This window comes from Nicotiana tabacum, chromosome 20 (assembly GCF_000715075.1).
Source record: "Nicotiana tabacum cultivar K326 chromosome 20, ASM71507v2, whole genome shotgun sequence".
NCBI lineage: Eukaryota > Viridiplantae > Streptophyta > Magnoliopsida > Solanales > Solanaceae > Nicotiana > Nicotiana tabacum.
In genome coordinates this window covers 28,978,500-29,005,652 of record NC_134099.1, presented here as the reverse complement: position 1 = coordinate 29,005,652, position 27,153 = coordinate 28,978,500, and the positions used below count along the sequence as shown (strand labels likewise).

The 27,153-nt window shown below is 38.3% G+C and overlaps 1 protein-coding gene across 5 annotated transcripts; it reads left to right on the top strand.

Annotated features, from left to right (window-relative positions):
* The first annotated feature begins 15,947 nt into the window (after nt 1-15,947).
* LOC107784628 (uncharacterized) lies at nt 15,948-25,582 on the top strand. 5 transcript variants are annotated; one of them, XM_016605785.2, is made up of 11 exons: nt 15,948-16,227; nt 17,063-17,353; nt 18,979-19,056; nt 19,176-19,714; nt 20,845-21,477; nt 21,636-21,790; nt 22,784-22,995; nt 23,117-23,250; nt 23,328-23,674; nt 23,749-23,852; nt 25,132-25,582. In XM_016605785.2, the coding sequence occupies exons 2-11, from the start codon at nt 17,071-17,073 to the stop codon at nt 25,200-25,202; spliced, it is 2,556 nt and encodes an 851-aa protein (XP_016461271.1). In that variant the 5' UTR covers nt 15,948-16,227; nt 17,063-17,070; the 3' UTR covers nt 25,203-25,582. The 5 variants fall into 5 exon arrangements, with proteins under 5 accessions (XP_016461271.1, XP_075096029.1, XP_075096027.1 ...); XM_075239926.1 differs by having other exon boundaries at nt 15,992-16,227; nt 17,053-17,353; nt 23,328-23,575; nt 23,767-23,852; XM_016605786.2 differs by having other exon boundaries at nt 15,992-16,227; nt 17,053-17,353.
* Nucleotides 25,583-27,153: the final 1,571 nt, after the last annotated feature.

The window sequence follows — 27,153 nt, the reverse complement described above, 5'->3', positions numbered from 1 at the left end:
GTTCATAGTTTGATTCTTGGCGCGATGTGTATTTCCGGCGTTGTTTGATATGATTTGAGATCTCGAGCGAGTACGTTTTAGGTTATAGGACTTGCTTGTGTGTTTAGACGGTGTCCCAGGGGGCCTCGGGTGTGTTTCGGATGAGGTTCGGATGTTTTGCATAGTTTTAAACAGGTTTGGTTCTGGTGTTTTCGTACCTGCGACCTTGGAGAGCAGGTGCGGCTCCGCTTCTGCGTGAACCCGGCCGCTTCTGCGGTCATGCAGGCCTGGGTAATTTCTCGCTTCTGCGGCTCCACTTTTCGTTCATGCGGTGCCGCTGGTGTAGTTGAATTTCCGCAAATGCGGTCCCAGGCCAAGTAGCCAAAGTTCGAAGATGCGGACTCTTTCTCGCAAATGCGGTCCCGCAGATGCGGTTTCTTGACCACAGATGCGGAAGTCCTAGCAGAATCCTTTCATATCGAGGGTTAGCCATTTTCTTCATATTTTGAGTTTTAAATTTGGGATTTGGGAGCTTCTTTTGGGGGTTTTCAAGCAAATTGATTGGGTAAGTATTCTTCACCTAGAACCTAACATTTTCCGAGAATCTATCTTCATTTTTATCTTTTAATTTGTGTTTTGGGTTGAGGGAAATGTGGATTTTTGAAGAAAATTTCTAAAATGAAAAATCATGATATGAAGGACCAAATGGTGTCAGAAATTGATAATTTTTGTATGGTTGAACTCATATGGGAATGGGTATTCGGATTTTTTAAAATTTGTCGGGTTCCGAGGTGTTGTCCCGAGGATCAACTTTTGGACCGATTTTTGGATTTTGTTAAAGATTGAGATTCTATGATCTAGAATAGCTTCTTATGTGTTTTGTTTGTGCTTTGAAGTTATTTTGGTTAGATTTGAGCCGTCCGGAAGTCTTTTCGCCTGAGAAGTGCATTTTAGAGTATCGGTTTGTCGTCTTTGAGGTAAGTATCTTACCTAACCTTGTGTGGGGGACTTCCCCTTAGGATTGAGTCTTCTATGTTGATTGTAATTCGTGTACGTGAGGTGACGAGTGCGTGCTCGGACTTAATTGTGGATAGTTGGCCTTTTAGGGTTCTTAAGTTCTTATATTCACTATGTATGGAGTTATTCTTGATATGACTGAGTTCTTGCTTATTAGTTTCATCTCTATATGCTTAATTGGAATTAATTGCTTTATGATTCACTCTTATTGCCTAATTGTCATCCTATTTGATTTAACTGTAGAATTTCGTCTCTCTTATTGTCATGCTACCTTTTTATAACTGCCTGTGTTATTGAGATTTATTATCATCCCTCCTATAATCACATAGTATTAACTGCAGCTAAGATCACCTTTCCTTAATTGAATTGTCGAATATTCTCGTAACTTCCCAACCTTAAACGGAGTTTAGATAACCTATATCTTGTTGATTTGCCTTTATTTGGGACTACTACGCTTGTGTTGATTTCCTTGTTATTGACTTGTATATCTGGGAGTTTAGATAACCTATATGTGGGTTGCACATGTGGCGAGACAAGGTGGGCACATTATGATGCATGTGTGGCAAAACAAGGCGGGCACTTATTATGTTATTATTTGCACACATGGCGAGACAAGGTGGTCTATGTCAGTGATTGATTGTGATGATTTGTATGGTCTGGGGGCATTCTTGCTGTTTGATATTGTGTTGTGGTATGCTTACCTATATGAGTTTTATCTCGTGGAAGTTGTGAGAAAACATCTTACGTGTTGTCCATTCTTTTCCTTATGCTTATTAGCTAGTAGGAACTATGTTAGAGCACTTGCAAAAGCATACACGTAGTTGAACACTCCTATTGGATATAAAGTCCTTCTAATATTGCTGAGTATAGATGTACACCCTCGTTTACTTGTCATATATGTGAGAGTAGCTCTAGTTAGCAAGTGAGTTGTCAGCGTGACCATGGGGTGTGATGGGGGCACATGATGCTAGGTATTAGGGTTCGGGTATTGGGACCCGTGAGCTGTAAGTTTGTCCGAGGTTCGGTACTTCGTGGAGTTTGTTGGCTAAGACCTGATGTGAACACTGTCGTAGGTTCTGAGTTATTGCTTACCTTTACTGCATTTGTGAATTAGGATTTAGGTTTGTGATTTCGCTCGCTCTTCTATGTCATTATTATGGTATTTCCGCTATTACTTGATGTTTTCTTCCCTTATTGTGATTGTTGTATTGTTAGTCATATCGTGCAGTCTTTATATATACATCATGTTTCGTTGTTCCTATGCGTATATTTGTACAGTTTATTAGACAGGTAGGTGTCTTGATTGTTCCTCGTCACTGCTCCACCGAGGTTAGTCTTGACACTTACTGGGCACCGCCGTGGTGTGCTCATGCTACTCTTCTGCACATTTTTGTTGTGCAGATCTTAGGTATCGATCGTTCGTAGTTGTGAGAATCATAGCTGAGGAGACTCAAGGTAAATCTATTGATGCGTTCGCAGGCTTCGGAGTCACCTTCTTACTTGTATTCAACTGTTTTCACTCTTTTCCAAACATTTTATATAGAAGTGCTAGTTAACTCTCTACAGCTTATGACTTGTACTACTAGTTTTTTGGAATATGTTCATTGTATAAAGGATTCATTCCAGAAGAATTTGATTATGCTATTCATTATTGTTGTTCTTCCATAAATATTAGGCTTACCTAGTCCTTAAGAGTAGGTGTCGTCATGAAACCCAAAGGAGGGGAAATTGGGTCATGACAATTTGGTATCAGAGCTTTAGGTTCATAGGTACTACGAGTCATAAGCGAGTTTAGTAGAGTCTTGCGGATCAGTACAGAGACGTCTGTACTTATCTTCGAGAGGCTACAGAACTATTAGGACAATCTCACTTCTTTCATTCCTATCGTCCGAGCTTATTGATCTCGGTGTCTGAACTATTATCATTCCATTCTCTCACAAATGGTGAGGACACACACTACAGTTACTGATAATGCTGCTCCCAGAGCAGGGGTCGCTGGAGGCAGATACAGAGGTCAACGAGGAGTACGTTCCACAACTAGATCACTTACCAAAACAGTTGTTTAGAAGCCGCCAGTAGCTCCAGTTGGGGGCAGGTACCGGAGGCGCCTGCTATTACCCCGGACTTATGGAGACCTTAGCACAGTTCCTGAGCATGTTTGGTACATTGACTCAGGCGGGGGTGATTCTGGTTGCACCAGCTACTTCACAAACCAGGGGAGGGACTCAAACTCCCACCGCCCACACTCCAGAGCAGCAAGTTCATGTTGGTCAGGTTCCAGGCATCAGGGTGGCATAGCCTGTGGTTCCAGCTCATCCTGTAGTCAGGGAAGTAGCATCTGAAGAAGAGCAGCTTAGGCTTGAGAGGTACAAGAAGTACGACCCTCCTACGTTCAGTGGTTTGGCTTCAGAGAGTGCATAGGGTTTTCTGGATGGAATGCCATCGCATTCTCCGCACTATGGGTATTGTTGAGTTAAGTGGGGTTGTTTTTACTGCGTTCCAGCTTAGGGGAGTGGCTTATCAGTGGTGGCGGGCATATGAGTCGGGTAGCCCGGCCGAGTCAGTTTCACTTACATGGGTTCAATTTTCAGAGATGTTCCTAAGAGAGTTCGTACCTCAGTTTCTTTGGGATGTATGGGGCGTGGAGTTTGAGCAGCTGTGCCAGGGCACTATGTCAGTATCAGAGTACGCCGTCAGATGTAGTGATTTGGCCAGATGATAACTAGGGATTTTGACGCATTTTATACTCCTTCTTGCTTACGCTTTGATTATAAATTCATACAAAATAGTCCCAACAGGCTTATAAGTTGTGCTTGATTGTAGGTTTGATCAATAAAGTGACAAGATGTCAAAGATCATCTCAAAAGGAGCGAAACTTGCACAAGTATCAAAGACAAGACAAACTCAGGAAAAACAGGCCTAGTGCGGCCGCACTACACTTTGTGCGGTCCGCACTAGGGAGATTCATAGAGTTGGTACTTCAGGCATCAAGGCAGTGCAGCCGTAGAAGGTTTTGTGCGGTCCACACTGAAGGCAATACGACCGTACTACCATTTTGTGCGATCCGCAGAGTCAAGGTTCAGAGAGGGTGAAGTGGAGCTTTCAAGCCTGTACGGTCCACGATCCAGTTTGTGCGGACCACACTAGAATCCTCCACGGCCACAGTCCATTCTGTGCGGTCCGCGGAGCATGAGTTTAGAGAGCCAAGTTTTCAAGTTCAAGAGCCCAGTGCGGCCGCATACCATTTTGTGCGGTCCGCACTAACCCCGTAGGGGCATTTTTGTTCAGTTTTTTCAGCTTAGTATAAATAGATCCTTTTTCCATTTTTAGGGCATCAGACATTTTAGAATAGTTGTTGCGCTCGTGAGAACGTATCTTGTAGCCATTTTGGGTATTTTTACTTATTTTTTATCATTGAATCTTTGTATTTATCTTAGCAATTAATTAATATGTGTTCATCTTCATCTATTTCTCTGTTTTTCTCTTCAAGTATGAGTAGCTAGAACCATTAGCTAGGGTTGTGGCTCAACTATAGTGTGTGTAATTGATGGGTGTTGCAATTTAGGGCTAGATTGACTATGGGTGTTTGCTATTTGGGTCAATTTCATGGTTTAATTACTGAATTAGTGGCTGCAAACACTAGTTTGTGCTAAGTTGACTTGGGCTCTTCTTGAGAAAGAGAGCCTAAGTCTCCGAAATTGATCCAACAAGGAATTGGGATGGACTCAAGAGAATTGATAGTCCCAATTAAAGGGTTAAACCTTGAGAGAGTAATACCCGACTTGAACCTTAGTTGCTTGAGCAAATATGCATACCCAATTGGTTTTGAGAAAGTCAATTGGGCAAAATCATTCTTTTTACCGAAAGGTGTGAGACTGGGTAATATCGAGCAACGGTTATAACATATTCCCCAATTATATCAATCGTGTCTTAGACGCAATTACCCGTCAATTGGTCACCTAGGTGAAAGTCACTACCCTAGTGCCTTTTAGAATATTTGAACAACTTGTAGCATTTTACTCTTAGCTTAATCTTATTGCAATTATAATTTGTAGTTTGATAATAGTAGAATTATAAACGAAAACCCAAAAATGAATAGAAGTGCAATTTGGAACCAATACGCAATCCCAACCTAAATAGATACTCAACTCCCTTTCTAGCTCTCTGTGGAAATCGATCCCAACCCAAAATCGGGTAAAAGTTATTGCGACCCTCTCTCACTACTTTTTAGTGGTGCGGAGTAGGTTGTGATCACCAAACATGCACCGACCTTGATTTCTACTATTTGGGAGAGGGTTCGTCGGTTTATTGAGGGACTACATCCCAACATCAAGACTAGCATGGCCCGGGAGTTAGAGATAGATAATTTGTATCAGCAGACCGTGAGTATTGCTAAGAGGGTGGAGGGCATGCTGGCATGAGAGAGAGAAAGGAGAGAGAGGTTAGGCGAGGCCAGGAGAGAGAGGACATGCAGGTTGTGAGAGAGAGGGCGGACGAGATTAGGAGAGAGAGTAAAAGGAGGCGAGGAGGCCCTGTAGACCGGGGAGATCTGCTGGTCCTTATTTTGGAGGCAGGGTACGTCATGGTAGAGGTTGTGGGTGAGCTAGTTCAGTTCGCGATTCAGGCTTCGCATAGTGATTCAGGTGTTCATAGATCTCGGAGTACCCGTACCGCATAGTTCCCACAACCACGTCGCCACATCAACATCGAGGTTGCTTCGAGTGTGGAGATATTAGCCATATGGTGAGAGATTGATCCAGACTTCAGGCTGATATGTCACCGTGAGGTATTCAGGGGAATATAGGGTGCCCAAGAGGGGGAGGCCCGACCTATTGATGTGTTTCATATAGTAGGGTTAAGGCCGCTATGCCAGGTGAAGTCATTTAGGTATGCTCCACCGGTATGGGAGCCAGTACATGTTGTATTGTTATTGACGGAATTGATCTGGTAAGAGTTTCCAGCTAGTTGATGTGTACCCTACTTGTGATTCAGAGTTGAGGGCGTAACCCTTGTGATTTCATGTGATTTGATGTGTTGAGACCGGGCTGTGAACCGTGGTGGAAGTTATATTAGTATGAGATCCTTGTGATTTGTTTATATGCTTTAATTCTTTCTTGTTATATTGCTTTGTAGGTTAGTACTAATAGAAAATTTTGCATGTCGGGCTTGTTGATATCCCTTTATGTGTTTCTCTTTTCATATCCAATCATTTTCGTTTTGTGCTCTTAAATTTTAGCTTTGCGAGGTGTGTGCTCAATGGTGTTAGTTGTGGCTTGTTGGTTCGGATGTTAGTTATGCGGTTTTTGTGGTTCTTGTATCACCGTTAGTGCTATGAAGGTTTGAAACGGGTTCCTATTGAATATGAGGCTTATGGCCGGTGATAGATTAGATTTCAAGCGGATATTGTGACCAGAAATGTTCCTGTGATCCTAGGTGTGATGTGTCATGTTGTGTGGTTGTACTCTGTGGGTGTTGGCATGAGTTGATGCAGCTGGTTGAGACTGATATCGGATGTGGATTTAGGATCGAGTCTTTTGGAAATGGATGGAATGTGAGAATTCTAGCTCTAAGGCTTATTGGGTATTGCTAGAAAGGCTAAATTCAGTTGAGATGGTGTTGACAGGTTTATGTGTATTGGGGTGATGTGGGATCAACCACGGGTGAACGTTGGAAGTGTGCATTCAGCAACTTGAGGACTTCGAGGCGAATCTTGGCACGTTGGAGGACGAACGTTGGTTTTAAGAAGGGAAGGATGTAACGACCCGACCGGTTGTTTTGGGAATTTAAGCTCCGTTCAACGGTGTAAGGTCCCTAACAGCTTCATAATATAGATATCGACTTGCGTGCATGGTTGAATTCAGTTAACGGATGATTCAGAGTCGAATTGGGAGAAGAAATCTAGTTTCGGAAGCTTAAGCAGTGAGAATTTGACCGGAATTGGACATTTGAGTAATGACTCTGGAATGGGTTTTGGGTGATTTCAATAGCTTCGTATCGTGATTTGGATCTTAGGCGTGCGTCCGAATTCAGATTTGGAGGTCCGTAGGTTAAATTGAGGCGTTTCGGTGAAAGTTGGAAAAGTTGAAGTTTGGAAAATGGAGAAGTTTGATCCATAGTTGACTTTTGTGATATCAGGGTCGGAATGCAATTCCAAGAGTTGGATCAGCTCCGTTATGTCATTTTGTACTTGTCTGCAAAATTTGGCGTCATTCCGAGTTGATTTAATTGGTTTCGGCACGAGTTTTCAAAGTTGGAAGATTTGGAAGTTCATAGTTCGATTCTTGGCGCGATGTGTATTTTCGGCATTTTTTATATGATTTGAGACCTCTAGCGAGTCTGTTTTAGGTTATAGGACTTGCTTGTGTGTTTAGATGAGACCCGGGGGGCCTCGGGTGTGTTTCGGACGAGGTTCGAATGTTTTGCATAGTTTTAAATAGGTCTGGTTCTGGTGTTTTCGCACCTGCGACCTTGGAGCGTAGGTGCAACTCCGCTTCTGCGTGAACCCGGCCGCTTCTGTGGTCATGCAGGCCTGGGTAATTTCTCGCTTCTGCGGCTCCAATTTTTGCTCCTGTAATGCTGCTGGTGCAGTTGAATTTCCGCATATGCGGTCCTAAGCCAAGTAGCCAAAGTTCGGAGATGCGGACTCTTTCTCGCAAATATGGTCCTGAAGATGCGGTTTCTTGATCGCAGATGCGGAAGTCCTGGGAGAATCCTTTTATATCGAGGGTTAGCCATTTTCTTCATATTTTGAGTTTTAAACTTCGGATTTGGGAGCTTCTTTTGGAGGTTTTCAAGAAAATCGATTGGGTAATTATTCTTCACCTAGAATCTAACATATTCCATGAATCTACCTTCATTTTTATCTTTTAATTTGTGTTTTGGGTTGAGGGAAATGTGGTGTTTTGAAGAAAAATTCTAAAATAAAAAATCATGATTTGAGGGACCAAATGGTGTCGGAAATTGATCATTTTTGTATGGTTGAACTCATATGGGAAAGGATATTCGGATTTTGTAAAATTTATCGGGTTCCGAGGTGCGGTCCCGGGGGTCTACTTGTAGATCGGTTTTTGGATTTTGTTAAAGATTGAGATTTTATGATCCGGAATAGCTTCTTATGTGTTTTGTTTGTGCTTTGAAGTTATTTTGGTTAGATTTGAGCCGTCCGGAAGTCTTTTCACCCGATAAGTGCATTTTAGAGTATCGGTTTGTCGTCTTTGAAGTAAGTATATTGCCTAACCTTGTGGGGGAGGACTTCCCCTTAGGATTGAGTCTTCTATATTGATTGCAATCCGTGTACGCGAGGTGACGAGTTCGTGCTCGAACTTAATTATGGATAGTTGGCCTTTTAGGGTTCTTAGGTTCTTATATTCACTATGTATGGAGTTATTCTTGATATAACCGAGTTCCTGCTTATTAGTTTCGTCTCTACATGCTTAATTGAAATTAATTGCTTCATGATTCACTCTTATCGCCTAATTGTCAACCTATTTGATTTAACTGTAGAATTTCGTCTCTCTTATTGTCATGCTACCTTCTCATAACTGCCTTTGTTATTGAGATTTATTATCATCCCTCCTATAATTGCCTAGTCTTAAGTGCAGCTAAGATCACCTTTCCTTAATTGAATTGTCGAATATTCTCATAACTTCCCAACCTTAAACGGAGTTTAGATAACCTATATCTTGTTGACTTGCCTTTATTTGGGACTACTAGGCTCGTGTTGATTTCCTTGTATATTGTGGGATCGTCACTATATGTTAGTTTTCTCTTTTGTTGAACTGTTCCCTTTATGCCTTTCATTCCCTTACTGTGGTTATTCTTGTGAACTGGTTATACGTTTCCTTGTGATTTGAAGTTTTGGAGTGGCTTCACTAGCTGTATTTTGTATTATTGTCATTGTGGTTGTTGTGCTGGTTGTATTGGTGCACGAGGTCTTTGCCGTGCGGTTGTTGTTGTGGGGTTGCACGAGGTTTCTACCATGCTATTGTTACTATTTATATATTGCACATGCGGTGTGACAAGGTGGGATATGTATATATTCTTATATGTGGGTTGCGCATATTGCGAGACAAGGTAGGAATATTACGTTGCACGTGTGGAGAAACAAGGCAGGCACTTATTATGTTATTATTTGCACATGTGGCGAGACAAGGTGGGCTATGCCAGGGATTGATTGTGATGATTTGTGATGGCCTGGGGGCATTCTTGTTGTTTGATATTGTGTTGTGGTACGATTACCTGTATGAGTTTTATATCGTGGAAGTTGTGAGAAAACATCTTACGTGTTGTCCGTTCTTTTCATTATGCTTATTAGCTGGTAGGAACTATGTTAGAGCACTTGCACAAGCATATACGTAGTTGAACACTCCCATTGGATATGAAGTTCTCCTAATATTGCTGAGTATATATGTACACCCTCGTTTACTTGTCATATATGTGAGAGTATCTCTAGTTAGCAAGTGAGTTGTCAACGTGACCATGAGGTATGATGAGGGCACATGATGCCAGGTATTAGGGTTCAGGTATTGGGACCCGTGAGCTGTATGTTTGTCCGAGGTTCGGTACTTCGTGGAGTTTGTTGGCTAAGACCTGATGTAAGCACTATCGTAGGTTTTGAGTTATTGCTTACCTTTACTGCATTTGTGAATTAGGATTTGGGTTTGTGATTTCGCTCGCTCTTCTATGTTATTATTATGGTATTTCTACTGTTACTTGTTGTTTTCTTCCCTCATTGTGATTGTTGTATTGTTAGCCATATCGTGCAGTCTTTATACATACATCATGTTCCGTTGTTCCTATGCGTATATTTGTACAGTTTATTAGACAGGTAGGTGTCCTTACTGTTCATCGTCACTACTCCACCGAGGTTAATCTTGATACTTACTGGGCACCGCCGTGGTGTGCTCATACTACACTTCTGCACATTTTTATTGTGCAGATCCCAGGTATCGATCGTTTGTAGCTGTACGGATCATAACTGAGGAGACTCAAGGTAGACCTGCTGCTGCGTTCGCAGGCTTCGGAGTCACTTTGTTACTTGTATTCAACTGTTTTCACTCTTTTTCAAATAGTTTATATAGAAGTGGTAGTTAACTCTGTAGAGCTTATGACTTGTACTACCGGGTTTTGGGAATATGTTCACTGTATAAAAGATTCATTCCAGAAGAATTTTATGATGTTATTTGTTATTGTTGTTCTTCCGTAAATATTAGCCTTACCTAGTCCTTAAGACTAGGTGCCGTCACGAAACCCAATGGAGGGGAAATTGGGGCGTGACAAAAGCTAATTGTAATGGGTAGACTTTATGATAACTTGTGGGTCTTGTTCGCATAATTGTTGTTGCGTGCAAAATAGCATGATCCCATACTGAAATAGGAAGTTTTGTTCTCATAAGCATTGGTCTAGAAATCAATCGGAAACGTTTGATTAATGATTCCGCTAGACTATTTTGAGTTTGAACATGAGCAGCCGGATGCTCAATTGTCATCCAGGTTGATATACAATAATCATTAAATGCCTGAGATGTAAACTCACTAGCATTATCAAGACGAATTATATTAATTGCATAATCTGAAAATTGTACTCTTAACCTTATTATTTGATCCAACAATCTCGTAAATACCATATTGCGAGTTGATAACAAGCACACATGTGGCTATCTTGTAGATCCATATATCAAAAGCATATAATACTTGAATGGTCCACATGGAAGGTGTATGGGCTCACATATATCACCATGTATACGTTTCAGAAATGTAAGGGATTCAATCCCCATCTTAGCTGCTGATGGTCTAATAACCAATTTTTCTTGAGAACAAGCAATACAAGAGAATTTCTTAGATTAAAGAATCTTTTGATTCTTCAATGTGTGCCATGGGAATTCTCAATATTTTGTGCATCATATTAGAACCGGGATGACCCGGTCGGTCATGCCAACTGGTAAAATCATTAGAACCAGTAAACTTCTTTTTTACTACGGAATGTGATTCAACCACACTAATACTTATTTGGTACAATCCACAGGAAAATGCGGGTAACTTTTCATGTATACATATTTTTCTCGCTTTTATTGTAGGAATAGAAAGGTATTCAACCTTTCCTTCATTGGCAGTCTCAACATGGTAACTATTTTGAAATAGCTCTGTAACTCAACAAGTTTCTTTGGGACTTAATACAATACAATGTATTATTTATAGCCAATAATGTTCTACCAGGTAGTAATAAAGCCGCTCTTCCAGAGCCCTTAGTTAATTTTGTACTACCTGATATTGTATTCACATAGGCCTTTTTTATAACCAAATAAGAAAAATATTTATTTTCTCTTAGTATAGTTTTAGTTGTAGCACTATACAGAAGACATGTATCTTCATTACTCATTCTTGGATCCAACTAAAAATTGAGAAACTTTATTTTCTTCATAAAACAGAAGTACATCATAAGAAATACAGAAAAAAAACTAACAACACTATAAGATAACTTAAGGTACTTGAAAATTAAAACAACTTCAGAAAGAACAAGATAATTAAAACACATAAACAAAAACTACAATATAATTATATTTCCTAGTAAAATGAACAAATTTCAGTTTTGATCCCCAAAGAAGTCTCCAACTTCCAAATGAGTAATATCATCGAGGTCTTCAAAATTATCACATTTAAAAGCATTATTTGCCTCGGCATTATCATCATATTTATTTGAAACCCCTGCCTCAGCATCATTTTGAAAGGTCAAGTGCGACTCCACTGGGCACTAGAAGAAAAGACTCTAACAATTTTGTTTTTTCTTTTGGTGGAGTTTTGATAAAGCCTGACAAAATATTCAGGCACACGACATTCATATTTCCAGTGACATTTCACAACACATCTATGCCAGTTATTGCCTTTTCCTCTCGAAGAATTGTTTTGAGAACCCATATTGTTCTCCCGTTTATAACGATCACCACGATGACGATTATTAGATCGTCTCTTGCCACGCCCACGTACATTCATATGGTCCCAATAATTATTTTGTCTCTTTCAAACACATCACATGCTGCTAGCACATTTGCTTCCGCAAATGGAGTGGATCTAGCGAGGTGGACCTCATAATTTTTCATCAAAAGGGTATTATGTTGCTCAGCCACCAGAGGCATGGGATTAACTCAGAATATTTTCTAAAACCCCTTTCACGGTATTATTGTTGTAATCGTATTTGAGGCATGAAAAGTTGTAAGAGTCTTTTCCAACAAGTCCTCATCATTTATAACTTCCCCACATAATTTTAATTGAGAAGTTATTCTAAATATAACTAAGTTATACTCGTTTACGATCTTAAAATCTTTCAACCGTAAGTGTATTCACTCATAACGAGCCCTTGACAATACCGTTACCTTAAGGTGGTCATACATTCCCTTCAAACCAATCCACAATTCAAGTGGATCTTTTACTGTCAGATATTCAACTTTCAATCCTTCATCCAGATGTTGACGAAGGAAAATCATAGCATTCGTTTTTGTCCTAACTTGATGCCTCATTATCTTTAGTAATGGTATCACCAAAACCTTTAGCGTCTAAGTGAATTTCAGTATTAAGGACCCATGATAAATACTTAGTTCTTTTAAAAAATGTCAAGTGCCACAAATTCAAGCTTTAATAAATTTGACATAGTAAAAACTATCAAAGAAAATAACTCAAGTTAGAAAAAGGATAATGATGTAATGAAACAAATACCATAAAGCAGTGATACATAAATATTGTATGATATAAGTTGGATGAGATTAATAGTACCATCATATTCTTAATCTTTATTAATAATGCTTATTCACGAGCAACAACCAAGTATTAAGCATTAAACAAAACATGATCATGCTAGTTATTTAGATAAACCAAAAATATGAATTTATTTTGTAAAAGCATATAAGAATACATGGATAGAGAACTACCTAATAAAATCGAAAGTATGACATACATTTGTATAATAATTGAAAACATAAGTTTGAGCTATGTATGTCAGGTTTCTGTTATGTTTTTATCTCATAAATTGAAAGAATTAGGGCATCAAGAAACTATATTGGATGTATGAATTATATAATTTTTATCCTTCCTCTTACGTAAGACAAATCATATTCTAAGTAAGTCAAAAGAAATATATTCCACCTATACAAATACATAGCGGCAGTACCCAAAAAAACTTTTAAAGGAAATATACTAGTTGGTAAAGTAATAATAGTATGAATCTGATATGAGGGAAGAGCGAGCTTAAAGACTCGTGCTGATAATGTGTTAGTAAATAAAAACAATTTGGTAGAACTTAAACAAGAAACAGAGATAGGAAGAAGGAGAAGTTTTTCTTCTTCAATTGTATGTCTTTATCCATCTATTATAAAGTCTTTATATATATATACACACATTATAATTTTTTTGATAAAAGATACGTTCAACTGATCATTCTTCCGTTAATGTAGCACTGCCCCTGTCTATTTTCAACATACATGTAGATATCACTCTCTCGCTTATAATTCCGATTGGTTGTATCCATCATATCATGAATGAGCCTATGAGACGCTAACTTGTTATAACAAGTCTGATTAAAAATAGACAGGGGCAGTGCTACATTAACGGAAGAATGATCAGTTGAACGTATCTTTTATCAAAAAAATTATAATGTGTGTATATATATATGCCAACCAAATTCCTAATTTCATCACGGCCGACAGGGCGAAGACTCATATGCCATCATATGCGACAGCTCTTATATGTTCCTCTATCATGTCGTCCTTCACTAAATAGAACACATTTCTGATATACAAGTTAAGTCAATGAGATATTGTGGAAGAAGACAATAGCATAAAAATAGTACATACGACATAAATAAGAAAATCTCGCAAAGAGTGTGTTGAGTTGGTATGTGTTATTGTGAGTATATTGAACATGGATGCCCTGCTCTGCTCTTGAGTCCTGACTTGCTTGTCTTTTCGCTTTCTTTCTTGCTTATACGCTATATATGTGTTGAATTCGATCTCTTTCCTTCTTTTTTCTTTACTTTTTTTTTGTTGTTAACTTTTGATTGAAGAATTGCTCGTCTTTTATCTCGTCAGTCAATACTATATATACATCTTAAGATATATATATATATATATATATATATATATATATATATATATATATATATGTATCATGCATTTAGTTAGAAAATTTCATATAGTGATCACTAGCAGTTTGCGAAAACATGACAATTACCAGAACTTTTTATATGGTAATCACCGGGATTTATCACAAAGCATGACAATCATCAGAACTTTTCATATGGAAAAATTCTGGTAACGTGGTTCAAAATTCTGGCAGCAGGGCTATTTTATCAAAATTATCTTAAACGGGTCAATAAACAAGTGGTGATTCTAATAAGGTCCATCCGTGATTTCTTGTATTATGTACATAAATTCCAAAATGTAGAATGAAAATTGCAGAGATGTGACACTTTTGAGGTGGGCTTTAACTTTTAACTGCTACTTGCCCCATGGGCAGAACTTTAAGATCAAAATTAAAAATGTTGCCATGGGGCAATACCATCCACTTTAAACGCTATTTGTGTACTTCACCCCGAATGATCCTACCAGCTGGAACAATTGATTAAATGTGAAGCTAGACTTCTTTTGTTACCTACAATTGGCCCAATAATTTAGTAATGCCTGCAATAACGAGATATCTGGGCCGAACGTGGAAGAGGGTACAACGGGAGATTTGCACAAATAGGATCATTTTAAATTTTAAATTTTTGTCACGATTTGAATAAGTTTTGCAAGAATAAATTTACAAGGCATAACTTGCTCAGAGTTATGAAAGGCGGAATAACTTTGAACAATAGCAGGGCATAACTTTAAACAAGTTATGCAAAAAAATTGGGTACGAACCATTGTTTATCTTGGGGGTCCAAATTATGAAAATGGCCATTTGTATATGAGTTTTACTCCTTGCCCAATTTCTGCGTTTTATAAATGGGGAAGTGCACGGTTAGCCACTAATAACACATGTATTTACTTTTAAGCTATTGTTTAAAATGTCTTTAGTCTTTAGTCACTGCTTTAATAAACTTTAACCGCCCGGATGAAAATACCCTTCTGCTCATGTCCTTAACTTTTGAACTTAACTTCAGGAATGTCCTTAACTTTTGAACTTGTAACTGTAAGTTCAGGACCAAGTGTCCTTAACTTTTGAGCTTCTTAGCCTAAGTTCAGGACCTATTGTCCTTAACTTTTGAGCTTGTTAGTCTAAGTTCAGGACTTCATCACCTATTGTCGTTAACTTTTGGGCTTCTTAGCCTAAGTTCAGGACCTATTGACCTTAACTTTTGAGCTTGTTAGTCTATCAAGACTTCAGGTCCTATTGTCCTTAACTTTAATTAGTGATGCTATTTAGAGGTGTAAAGGCAAACAAGCATTGCAGTTGGTGTCGTTATTTAAACTGTTTGCGTACATTAGGATGGAGCTGTGATAACTAAGAGATTTTTCCTAACATGAAAGAGATAGAAGAAAGGGTAACACAGTCTTTTCATATTAATTTTAATAGACTAGTGGCTACTATTGCTAAGCATTAAAAATGCTGGATAAAAAATAAATATCACTTTAAAAAGTGGCTACACCACGCAATTTTTACTTTTATAGCCACAAAACTGTATAATTATATGATTGTAACAAATTAAGTTTCAATTTCACCAATAATTCTACATTTTACCAGTGCTTTATTGTTTCTTTCAATAACGTGATTAAAGTTGTCACTATTGTTGTTTAACTTTGTGCTAAAAACTTTATTCAAAGTGTAAATTTGAAAACTAAGAGAAAAAGGCCAAAAAAAAAATGAGAGAATAGATAAATAGGAATCCTAGCATTAGAGAGTGCGACATCAAATTGTTATTATCCAACTTTTTATATTTATATATATATAGAGAGAGAGAGTGAGAGTTCAAAGTCAAAAAGTAATTAAAACAGTGGTACTAGTAAAATAACATCTCCCTTTGTACTCTTGTCACTCAAAATGCAAGTACTCCCTCACATTGGGTATAGTCATTGTTAAAACAATTGAAACTCAAAAACTGAACGAAGTGAGTACTTAAAAATCGACCCTCTGACACAGATCCAAAGCCTATCACCTAGCACATCTTAAACCCGGTCCGAGTTTGGCCGACTCACCACCGGTCCTCCACCGTGTTCCTGATCGCAACCTCTCGGCTCTCCTCTCCGGTGACTTCTCCGATCAGGTTACACTTCACTTTCCGATTTTCATTTCCTCATTCTATTAAGTAGTGATCCAATACCTCACAAAGCCCTATTCTGCATCTGTTGGATCCCTATCGCTTCACAGTTTCTGTCTATCTAATTATTGCAGTTATTAATTACTTATTGTTCTCATTTGCTAGTAACTTATATTTGTCGTGTTTATTAGTTGAATAAATATAGTGGTTTCGTCGAAGCAGAAACTCAAATAGTACAGTTATTTGAAGTTATTACAATTTAAAGAGTTGGTTACAAGCATATGATCATAGTTGAGTAGAAAAGGCAATCTTTTGAGCCTAGGTAGATCCAGCATGTGTTCATCCACTGCCTCGGACTGGAACTCTATTATTTTGGTATAAACCGGTATTCACGACCCACTAGTTCAGTGATGAAGCCAGGAATATCAGCTAAGTGTGTTCAAAATTTAATATATATGTATAGAAAGTGATTTTTGACCTATATGCGGTGTAATTTTCTCTATACAATGTAGAACTTCCAACGAGAATGTTCAGTTGACCACCCTTCAGTCTATGTGGCTCGGCCACTGACTGGTTCGCTAATCTGGATTCACGCCACGTAGGGCCATTAAAGGAGGAAGCCCTACCAGGGTTTTCTCCATTCGCAAGGTTCGAACCATAGACCGATGGAGGAATCGCATCCATCCCATCACACCCCTTGGTTGTACTTGAACTCTACTCTATGTGCATAGAAAATTAACACACGCACACACTGGCACACATATGTGTATTTATTGGAGCCGTTTCTAGGATTAAGTTTGGATAATGTAAGCTAAGATTTTATTTTTGAAGGGAGTTACAGGGGAAATCATGAATTTCCTGATGCTGAGGTCTAATCAGACTGCAGCTTCTGAGCACTCACCTGCTCGTGAAGTTCAATCGGAGCCAAACCATGCTTCCAAACCAAGTACTACTTTAGAGGGTCTTATTGCTGAAGATCCTTTTCCAGAGGGTGAGAAACGCGATGGTGAGGGTGATGAATATGGGAATGTGGATGAAGATCTTCTGGACGCAAATGAGAAGACCAACTCTCGGTTTCTTGCCAACCACATTGATGTTAAAGATGAAGAAGGATGGATAACTATTCCAAAGGGTAACATCTTCCTTCTTTTCTCATTTGCTCTGAAGTCTAAGCATTTTTGTTTTGCTCCTTGCTCTTGATGTTTGGCATCTGTATCTGTATGTTCATTACCGATAAGATGTTATGCATCACATGTCTTGGCCTATATTGATATGTAGCATATGGCCATATGCATTAGTTGTTAGAAATGGAGAGTAATCTGAATTGCTTCCCCACGGAGTGGGAGTTTGTTCGATCTCTAGGAAATTTCTATTTCCTTAACTGTGTGGACTCCTATTACTCATTGTATGGATGAGTTGCAAGTCTCTCTGAGTCATTTGTATTCAAAGTTAGAAATTTTATTGCCTAAAAATCTCCAGTACAGATTGGGATAGTAGCTTTACACCTAATTTCATTATGTCCTTCTACCTCAAGTTGTGGGAAAGAATTTTCTCAGGAGTTTAATCTACAATCCTGTTTTCGAAGTATCGCTTGTATTCATCCTACTGGGCTCGATAGCGATTTTAAACTTTAGATTACCATAGTTATTATGAAAGATTGTCCATTCTTTGAAGGAGGGAAAGCACTTGTACAAATATTCTCATCTCTGTGGACAATTGGTGAATACAACTCTTATCTTCTCCAAAGGTTGGGGAGCTTTTCTGACAGGGAGTCAGATGGTTTTATTCATATTGATGGCCTGCCTAGTGTCCTTTTCGGCTATATGCTATTGGTTCCATTCAGTAAGTTACTCATGGGTGTCTTGAATTGAGTGCTTGGAAACAGGGGGATCCACAGTGTAAGCTATGTGTTCGGCGAAACCCAATAGCTTTGGCCTAGACCCTACATGTGTGTTAAGATATCCACTGATTATGGACAAATATTAAATTTCAAACACAGTTATTAGCATTTGTGGTATCTGTCCTAGAATCCCGAATCCATGAAGTTCAAAATCTAGAGGTTAGAAATGTTATCTTTTGCCCTCCTTGTTTAAATTGAAGGGTATCATTTATAATTTTTATTGTGGATCATCACTTCAGTTCTGATTAGAATGCAGGGTACGGTACTTTCTTTTATTCTAGTTCCCAACATTATTATATATAGTTTTTGATCATAATCTGCTTCAAGTATTCTGTAAATTTTTATGTATCGAACTTTTTATAATAGGGAAGTCTGATTTATTCCGAGCAGTGCTTGGCATTTGGCAATGACATTTAGTTGGATCAAACTATTGGTCAAGGATCTAAACTTTCATAAGTTTTATCTGCAATATTCAGGAAAAACGTTGAAAAGTTGCACCGTGAAGAGTACTTCTGTTGTCTTCTATTTCATCTCTACTTTTTCTGTAAGCACTGGGACTATTCAAACTTGGGTGTACAGAAGGATTCAAATAGTCCTGATTCCATCTATTTCTTTTTTCACAGAATGTTGTTGTTTTCTTCATCTTCTGAAAGCTAATATATTTATAATTCTGTCTTTCATACATTTATGTAATACTTTGTTTTGTCTTGGATGAAATCTAAGTGGTGTGCTTGATTTTTCCGTCTGACCTGTTTTTTTTGCTTCAAAAGATAGTGTTCGATGTTCAAAAATTTTGTCCAGTAATTCAGAACTCATATCTAATGAACTATTTACCAAGTCTTGACATGCCTTTCCAGATAGGCTTCCTGATAACTGGAGTGAGGCATCAGATATATCATCCATATGCTCACTGGACCGCTTCTTTGTTATACCTGGTAGCTACTACTGTTAATCTCCTTTTCTTGTCTCCTCCTCTTGCTCTGTTTTTGTATCATCGTCCACTTTCTTTCAGACTTCCTCTTTTATTTATTTCTAAAATTTTCATCAATTATAGGTGAACAGGTCCATATACTTGCATGTCTCTCAGCCTATAAGCAGGATACAGAAATTATTACACCTTTTAAAGTTGCGGCCGTCATGAATAAAAATGGTATTGGACAAAGCAACCAAAAACAAAATGGTAACACGGGGAGTAATTCGGGGTCTGTTTCCCCTGGAGGAGCAGTGGATGATAGTAGTGTGAGTGAGAATGGTAATGCAAAGATTGATCCCGAAAAAGAGGTTTCTGCTGGTGAATCTCTTTTGAGATTGGAGGATTACAAAAGACAAACTGAATCACTAGTACAAAGGTTTAACAATTCTCACTTTTTCGCTCGAATTGCCGAGTCTGATGAGCCTCTGTGGTCAAAAAGAAAAGCTATGGAGGAAGTTTCTGATATGAATGGAGCAGATGGCTCAGAAACGGTAAAGAGACTTAAAAAGAAGCTTTCTTTGAGTACTTCCACTGATAAGGGAAACTTTGATGCTAGAACCTCTGGTGGAGTGGCAAGAAATGCTGTCAAGTGTTGTGCCCTTCCAAATGGAGATATAGTGGTATGTCGGCAAAAATTTGTATTGTCTGCAGTTATACTTAATCTCTCGTGAAATGTCTACAGACCAAACCACATGCCATAACCTTTGAGTCAGCTTGTATAAAGGCATTCTGTTTCTTTCATAGTGTTGGCTTTGGTATCTGCTGTCATGTTTCTGCTTTTATATTTAACTTATGCCTGCATGAACCTGTTTCCTGTCACTTAGCACATGGTTGGCAGCTCTACAAGAAACATAGTTTCTTGATTGTATTACTTGGCCGATGGTTAGCTGCTCTACAAGAAACAATTTCTTGATTGTAGGAAATGTCAACTTTGACAAAGAGGATTTACGTGGTTGAAAGCAGAGGCAGATCCAGAATTCGAACATTATGGTTTCGAGTTTCTGATTCTACCACCGCCCATTTAATTTAATGGGTTCAAAATCTGTTATTTTGTACTTATTTAGTGGATTTTTTAACATGTAGAGTCCATATATTACATGCTAGATTCACCCCTGGTTGAAAGAAATCATATTCAGATTGTGTTTTCAAAAGTTCCCAGAATCTGTTGTTGTCCAGTCAAAACAACATTTTAGGTGTGGAGATGGTGGTCTGATGTCCTACATAAGCTTGTCCACAGGGATGGAGGTTGTTTGGAAAGGAGTTCTGGGAGGGGTAACAATAGATTTTTCAGAGTGTGGTTCTTGAGAGCAGTATCAGGGTCCAGGAGAAGGTTGTTTTGGTGTTGAATGGGATGACTCTCAAAATTTGGGTTTATAATTGGGTGATGGAAGTTCTAAATTCTAGGAAATTGTGAATGTCTTCTCTCCAGGCTAAGATGGAGTCTTTAGTGTTACTTATAGAAGAATGGTTTTACTGTTCAATGTAGTGCAGGATGAGAAAGTGGATTTTACAGATCTCATCCCTTGTTATATTTTCTCCTTGTTCAATTTCCACTGAAAACAATTATTACTGCAGATCTTAGACAAGTATTGTTTTAGTGGTGTGGAAGTTTTAAATCAAAGTATGAAAAACATTTCCTCTTTTCCCGCTCTTTCTGTGCTTATACTTGGGATTGTATACTTAATTGGTATGTCTTTTTTCCTGGAGAACAACTGATGTGGATTCAGTTTTGTTGTCTGGAAGGATGCAGGTACTTTTACTAGTAAATGTCGGTATTGAGTTTGTGAGAGATCCGGTGCTGGAAATTCTTCAATTTGAGAAGTATCAGGAGAGAAGTTTGTCGTCTTTGAATGAGGAGAATTTGACTTATGCAAAGCAGGATCCCTGTGGTGAACTGTTGAAATGGCTACTCCCTATAGATAATTCTATTCCCCCTTCAGCGCGACCTTTATCCCCGCCTCAGTTAAGTTCTAGTGCGAGCATTCGTAGTACATCCGCAAAGCCCACCTTATCTGGATCTTCTGGATCACAGCTCTTTTCTTTCGGTAACTTTAGAAGTTACTCCATGTCTTCACTTCCACCAAATAGTGCACCACCTCCGTCTGTTGCAACCTCCACTGCTGGACCAAGTTTTAATCCAGAAGATTGGGAACGTTTTTCATTTCAAAGGTCAGTGAAAAATGATAAGACTGGGAGTGAAGGGCTTTTATCTTTTAGAGGTGTATCTCTAGAGCCAGAAAGATTTTCTGTTCGTTGTGGTTTAGAAGGTATTTTCCTTCCTGGAAGGAGATGGAGGAGGAAAATTGAAATAATTCAACCAGTAGAAATTACTTCTTTTGCTGCTGACTGCAATACAGATGATCTCCTTTGTGTCCAGATCAAGGTGGGTTTTATTCATTAGCCAGAGTAACTTCATCAACTCCTTCATCGTTTATGTTATTGGAACTTGTTACTGGATATATCGATGTAGCTAAGAATATAATGTACCTTATGGCTTGGGCATGTGTAGACGATTAATATGAAATTGGTATTCTTTTGCAGAATGTTTGTCCACCAAATGCACCTGACATTGTTGTCTACATAGATGCCGTAACAATCATTTTTGAAGAAGCTTCAAAAAGCGGTCCTCCGTTATCATTACCAATTGCATGTATTGAAGCTGGGGATGACTATAGTTTGCCAAATTTGGCCCTCAGGTTTTCTGCAGTTTATCTCCTTTGTCCTTTTCTAATAAAGGTTTATCTTCTTTTTCTAATTCCAACCACTATGAATAGTGCTAGTTTGCTGGCTCACAACAAACATCACTTCTTGGCCCTGGTGTATGTTAATTTGTATTTAGCGGTTGAACTTTTCCTAATCTACATTTGTTTAGTGTTTATTCTTGTTTTTACTGGGAGATTGGAACATATATTGACCATCAACAGAAACAAGAAACATCCCTTCCATTGAGGCAGGTCTTATTAAGACTATGAATAAAACCACTATGAATAGTGCTAGTTTGCTGGCTCACAACAAACATCACTTCTTGGCCCTGGTGTATGTTAATTTGTATTTAGCGGTTGAACTTTTCCTAATCTACATTTGTTTAGTGTTTATTCTTGTTTTTACTGGGAGATTGGAACATATATTGACCATCAACAGAAACAAGAAACATCCCTTCCATTGAGGCAGGTCTTATTAAGACTATGAATAAGACCACTATGAATAGTGCTAGTTTGCTGGCTCACAACAAACATCACTTCTTGGCCCTGGTGTATGTTAATTTGTATTTAGCGGTTGAACTTTTCCTAATCTACATTTGTTTAGTGTTTATTCTTGTTTTTACTGGGAGATTGGAACATATATTGACCATCAACAGAAACAAGAAACATCCCTTCCATTGAGGCAGGTCTTATTAAGAAATCAACAAATATCACATCAGGATTAGAATTTATTTAAACCTACTGTTTTTGTGCCAATTACCAGTGATCAAGTGGAATATTGACATTCGAGGAAATTTTAAATATCTTACTCCTTTCTCCAAGTAAGTCCAAACTAAGTCCACTAGTCCTCAGTTAGGTGTTTCTAGATTAAGGCTATTATTTTTTATTGCTAGCTTCAACTCCAGTATTGGCCTTACTTATTGTTGGAATTGTTATAACTGCTGGATTGAAAGTCTAAAGAGAATAACTGCAACATGCCCTTTGCAGGAGAGGTGAAGAACACTCTTTCATTCTCAAACCAGTCAATCCCATCTTGAAGAGTTCCAACGGCCATACTGGAAAAGCTTTTCGATCTTCACGGGTACATTCTAGAACCGCAGCATCAACGTGGCACCATTTCTCCAATGTTGAGGAAAGAAATATTGGGTCACCTACTGATCAATATGCAGTTCTGGTATCATGTCGATGCAACTACACAGGTAGGAACTGTTTTTAGGTATTTATCCAAAAAAAAGGAACTCTTTTTAGGTGCATGTATGTGAAAGATATTATGGGTTTTTAATCTTGTTAAGTTGTCGGATCTTCTGTGGATACTTGTAGAATCAAAGTTATTCTTCAAGCAGCCAACAAGCTGGAGACCACGAATTTCTAGGGACCTTATGATCTCTGTTGCATCTGAAATGACAAAACAAACCCTTGGATCTTTTGAAGGAGGTGCTCAGCTTCCAGTACAGGTTTGAACATGATATGAGAATACATGTATTTTTCCTGTCAAGATGAAGGTTTTCTCTTAAATTGTTCAATTTGTCAGGTCTTAACTCTTCAGGCATCAAACCTGACTTCACAAGATCTAACAATGACAGTGCTTGCTCCAGCTTCCCTTACTTCCCCACCTTCTGTGGTGTCATTGAGCACTTCACCAACATCACCAATGAGTCCCTTCATTGGTTCTTCTGATTTCACAGAGAGAGTGAGTATCGATAAGCAAATAACTGCTGCTCAGAGCAATAGCTTGGTATCAGTTAATCAAGTACCGGAAGGAAAAAGTCTTTCTCAATCAGTTTCATTTAGTGAGAGGGCCACTCCCATACCTGATGTGCTTCCAAATGGCAATTTAGGTTGTACACATTTATGGTTGCAGAGCAGAGTTCCCTTAGGGTAAGCATTTATCTGTTAATTTTCTTTATTTCTCATTCGGAGTTTAAGCTTATACCTCTTCTTGGTGGCTTCAGATGTGTGCCCTCTCAATCTACAGCAACCATCAAACTTGAACTACTCCCCCTAACGGATGGTATAATCACACTTGATTCTTTACAGATTGATGTTAAGGAGAAAGGTATTAGCAAGCTCAGATTGTTAAATTTATTTCCTGTTTTTTTTTTTAATTTAAATTGTCGCATTGAACCCCTGTCGATATATGTATTAGCAGAGCTCAAAGTTTCATATGTTTCCTACCTTCTATTTAAATATCCTTTGAGGTTGCAGGAATTTGGCATCAACCTGCCCATATACAAGTTTCCCTAAAAAGAAATGCGTGAAGGGTGGAGAGGGGGTTGTAATACCTAACCTCCTCAATACCTTGTGAATTATGAATTCACAGGTCCATCTTATTAAAACACAAGGAACTTATGACCAAAGGTTGCACCCTAAAGAAAGAAGAGGCATGGTGATGCTGGTTTTTGCAAAAGTTTGCAAATGGATGAGTTTTTTGTTAACTTTTTCACCTGAATATAAGAAATACCAGGAAGTCTGATTTGTATCTTATTTTCTTTGGTTCCTTTCTGCCGCTCTTGCTTGACTTATTACTCGAAAATTAGCGCAGGGTATGAGTTACACTTGCCTTGACAATTTTGTTTTGGGGTTTATTTGGATTGAAAGAACAGAGATGAGGTCAGTTAAGAGGAAAAGAAAGGAGAGGAGAAGTTCTTTCCCATATTTGGTCTTGTAAAGGGAAAACAAAGGATTGGATGACCTGACAGTATTCCTCTTAATACGTGTATTAGAATGGAAAAGGACCGGACTTGTTTTGATTAATATTAGAACTTATCGAGCTATGGTATTGCCCCAATTTCGTGTGGGAAATATTCAGCTTCTGTAAATATGTACCCCCCCCCCCCCCCTCCGCTTTAACATCCAAATTAATGACCAGATTTGTTGATAAAGAAAGAAATGAATACCCCGCATTAATCCTATTCCTCTTTAGTTATGTTTCGTAGTTTTCTCAATCTTAGGGTGTTTCAATTTGAGGATACACTCTATTCTCCAAATCTCTACAAGCTTCCAGCGTGAAATGGAACTATGCTTCAGTGAGCATGTCCAAGTTATTGAGTCTGCGGCCATTTTCTTCTGATTTTATTTTTCACCTGTCCAAAGAATTTGACTGTGCTCTCCATGCGGTGTAAAGGCATTTTTGAGCTGCCTTTATTAGTTATCTGTGCCTTCCATTCTTCTTCTTCTGGAGAATGTTCTTTTGTATGTGGTACTATCTGCTTGATCCTTTTGATTCTTGTGGATATTGCTTGTTGATTTTCTTTGTGGTGGTCATTTGAGTACATAGCAAGTTGAAGTCAATGTAAGAGAATGAATTTACTGAGACAAATACTCTGCATTGGCAGGTGTGACGTATATTCCCGAGCATTCGTTGAAGATTAATGCAACTTCAAGCATTTCCACGGGGATTATATGAGGTGGACTATTCAGGTTTTGGATGCCAAAGCGTAAGTGGACAGAAAGATATTCATAGTGCTAGTATCATACATAGATGATACGCGGTTGAGATGTAAATTTGAGGAATCCCTTGTGTGATTGACGATTTTGTGTAGTTTTATTTTGTATCTTGTTTCATATGCCAGTCTATAGAAATGGCATGTGATGGACGAACTAAAGGAGAATGGATTATGCGTAGAGATTATGTCTGTACCTTATTGTAGACGGTGTTATGTTCAATTCAAAACACCACCAGGGGGAAAAGTGAAAAGCAAAAGGAAGAGTATCATGTTTGTGTATAATTGTTATATTCCAAAGAAACAAAACCATAATTGATCAGGATGGTCAGGTCATTTCAGATCTTGGTGAATTCTTGCTCTCTGTGTTTTGGGTGTTAAATCCGTTTTCTTTAATTTGTTCTTTTGATCTATGTCAAGTGTATCTGGTGTTGCTGCTCTTGCCTTTTTACACAACCAGCTTGTCCTGATAAGCTTTTTTTTCCTTTTCTACAAGTATCCGGTGACTTCACCCAGGCGTAAAGCGTTCTCTATTAAATGATTTCTATTTTAAGAGCTCGAATTCGAGACGTATGATTACAAGAAATTTCAATCATCTTACCACACCTTTGTGGTAGTGCAGTTCTTTTTTTATTTTATTTAAACGGAATATCCTCGAAGGGACAGTAATGTAGTTCTTGGACTGTTGAATAATTTAAGCATTTCATGGTGACACCCCTCCCCCAAACAAAAGAAAAGGTAGTTAAGCAATTTCTCTTTTACAATCTATTGTTAAACTACAAGCTTTCTACGAAGACACGTAAAGCCTTGTAAATTTAGGGGACATAAAGCCCCACCCTCCAAATGATTCCAGTTTCACTAGACTTCCCCGTTTTTCCATTCCCTGGTTTCCCCCCACATTGAGGGAACATCTTTAACATTCACTCTAGTTGCCCAAATTTTATATTCAAAGTGACAGAGCTAGGTTTTTCATCGAGGAGATTCAAAATATGAAAAAGTAAACATACAGGAACTCTTAGGTTGTGTCAAAGAGATTCAACATCTACTATATGTACATAAAAAACAATTTTGATCTTGTATATACAGCATACGTTTTTTGGCGAAGACGGCTCCAAACCTCTTGCATTCTTTAGCTTCACCACTGACTACTATAACAACAATGAAAGCTAGTTTTGACCGGTTGTATGTCATAAATGTTCTATTTGAATTGATAAACATTCAACCGAATATTTAAAAACCTATCTAACACTAGAAATTCTCTAATCTAATGTACTCTAGTGGTTTATGGTCAAAAGTACATACTTTAAAAAATAAAATAAAAAAGAGTGTGTGTGGGGGGGGGGGGGGTGGGGGGAAGGAGGGTGACGTATCAATCGGAAGAAGAGCTAGTTGGGCCAGAAGTACAGTGGTAGATAAGGTCATGACCTACTTAAGTCATGTCGAGCTGGTTATGGTCAGGTGATTTTTTCAATAAGGCTGCTGACCTTTTGCATATGAAAGGACGAGCCACATTTTACGTGCGTGACAGAAACATTAACCTTTGAATTTGCAAATTAGAAAATTAAGGTTTCTTTTGGATTCATTGTCCATATAAAATTGTATTTTGACCACGTTTCGAATATAATAACCCTCTTAAGTTCTAACCTCATGTTACTCTGTTCTTACGCTGTTACATGTGGTTCTTAGTGGATAGGAATGAACAAACCGAATCTAAAAAACGCATCAAATCAAAAAGTCAAATCAATTCGATTAAAAAATTCGATTAGGTTTGATTTGGTTTGATTGGTATTGAGTAAAAAATTTGAACCAAATCGACAATTAAAATATATAATTTTTATATATACTTATAAGATTTTATATAGAATTTTTTTAAAAAAAATATCTAGAAATATTTGTAATTCTCTGTTGGAATAT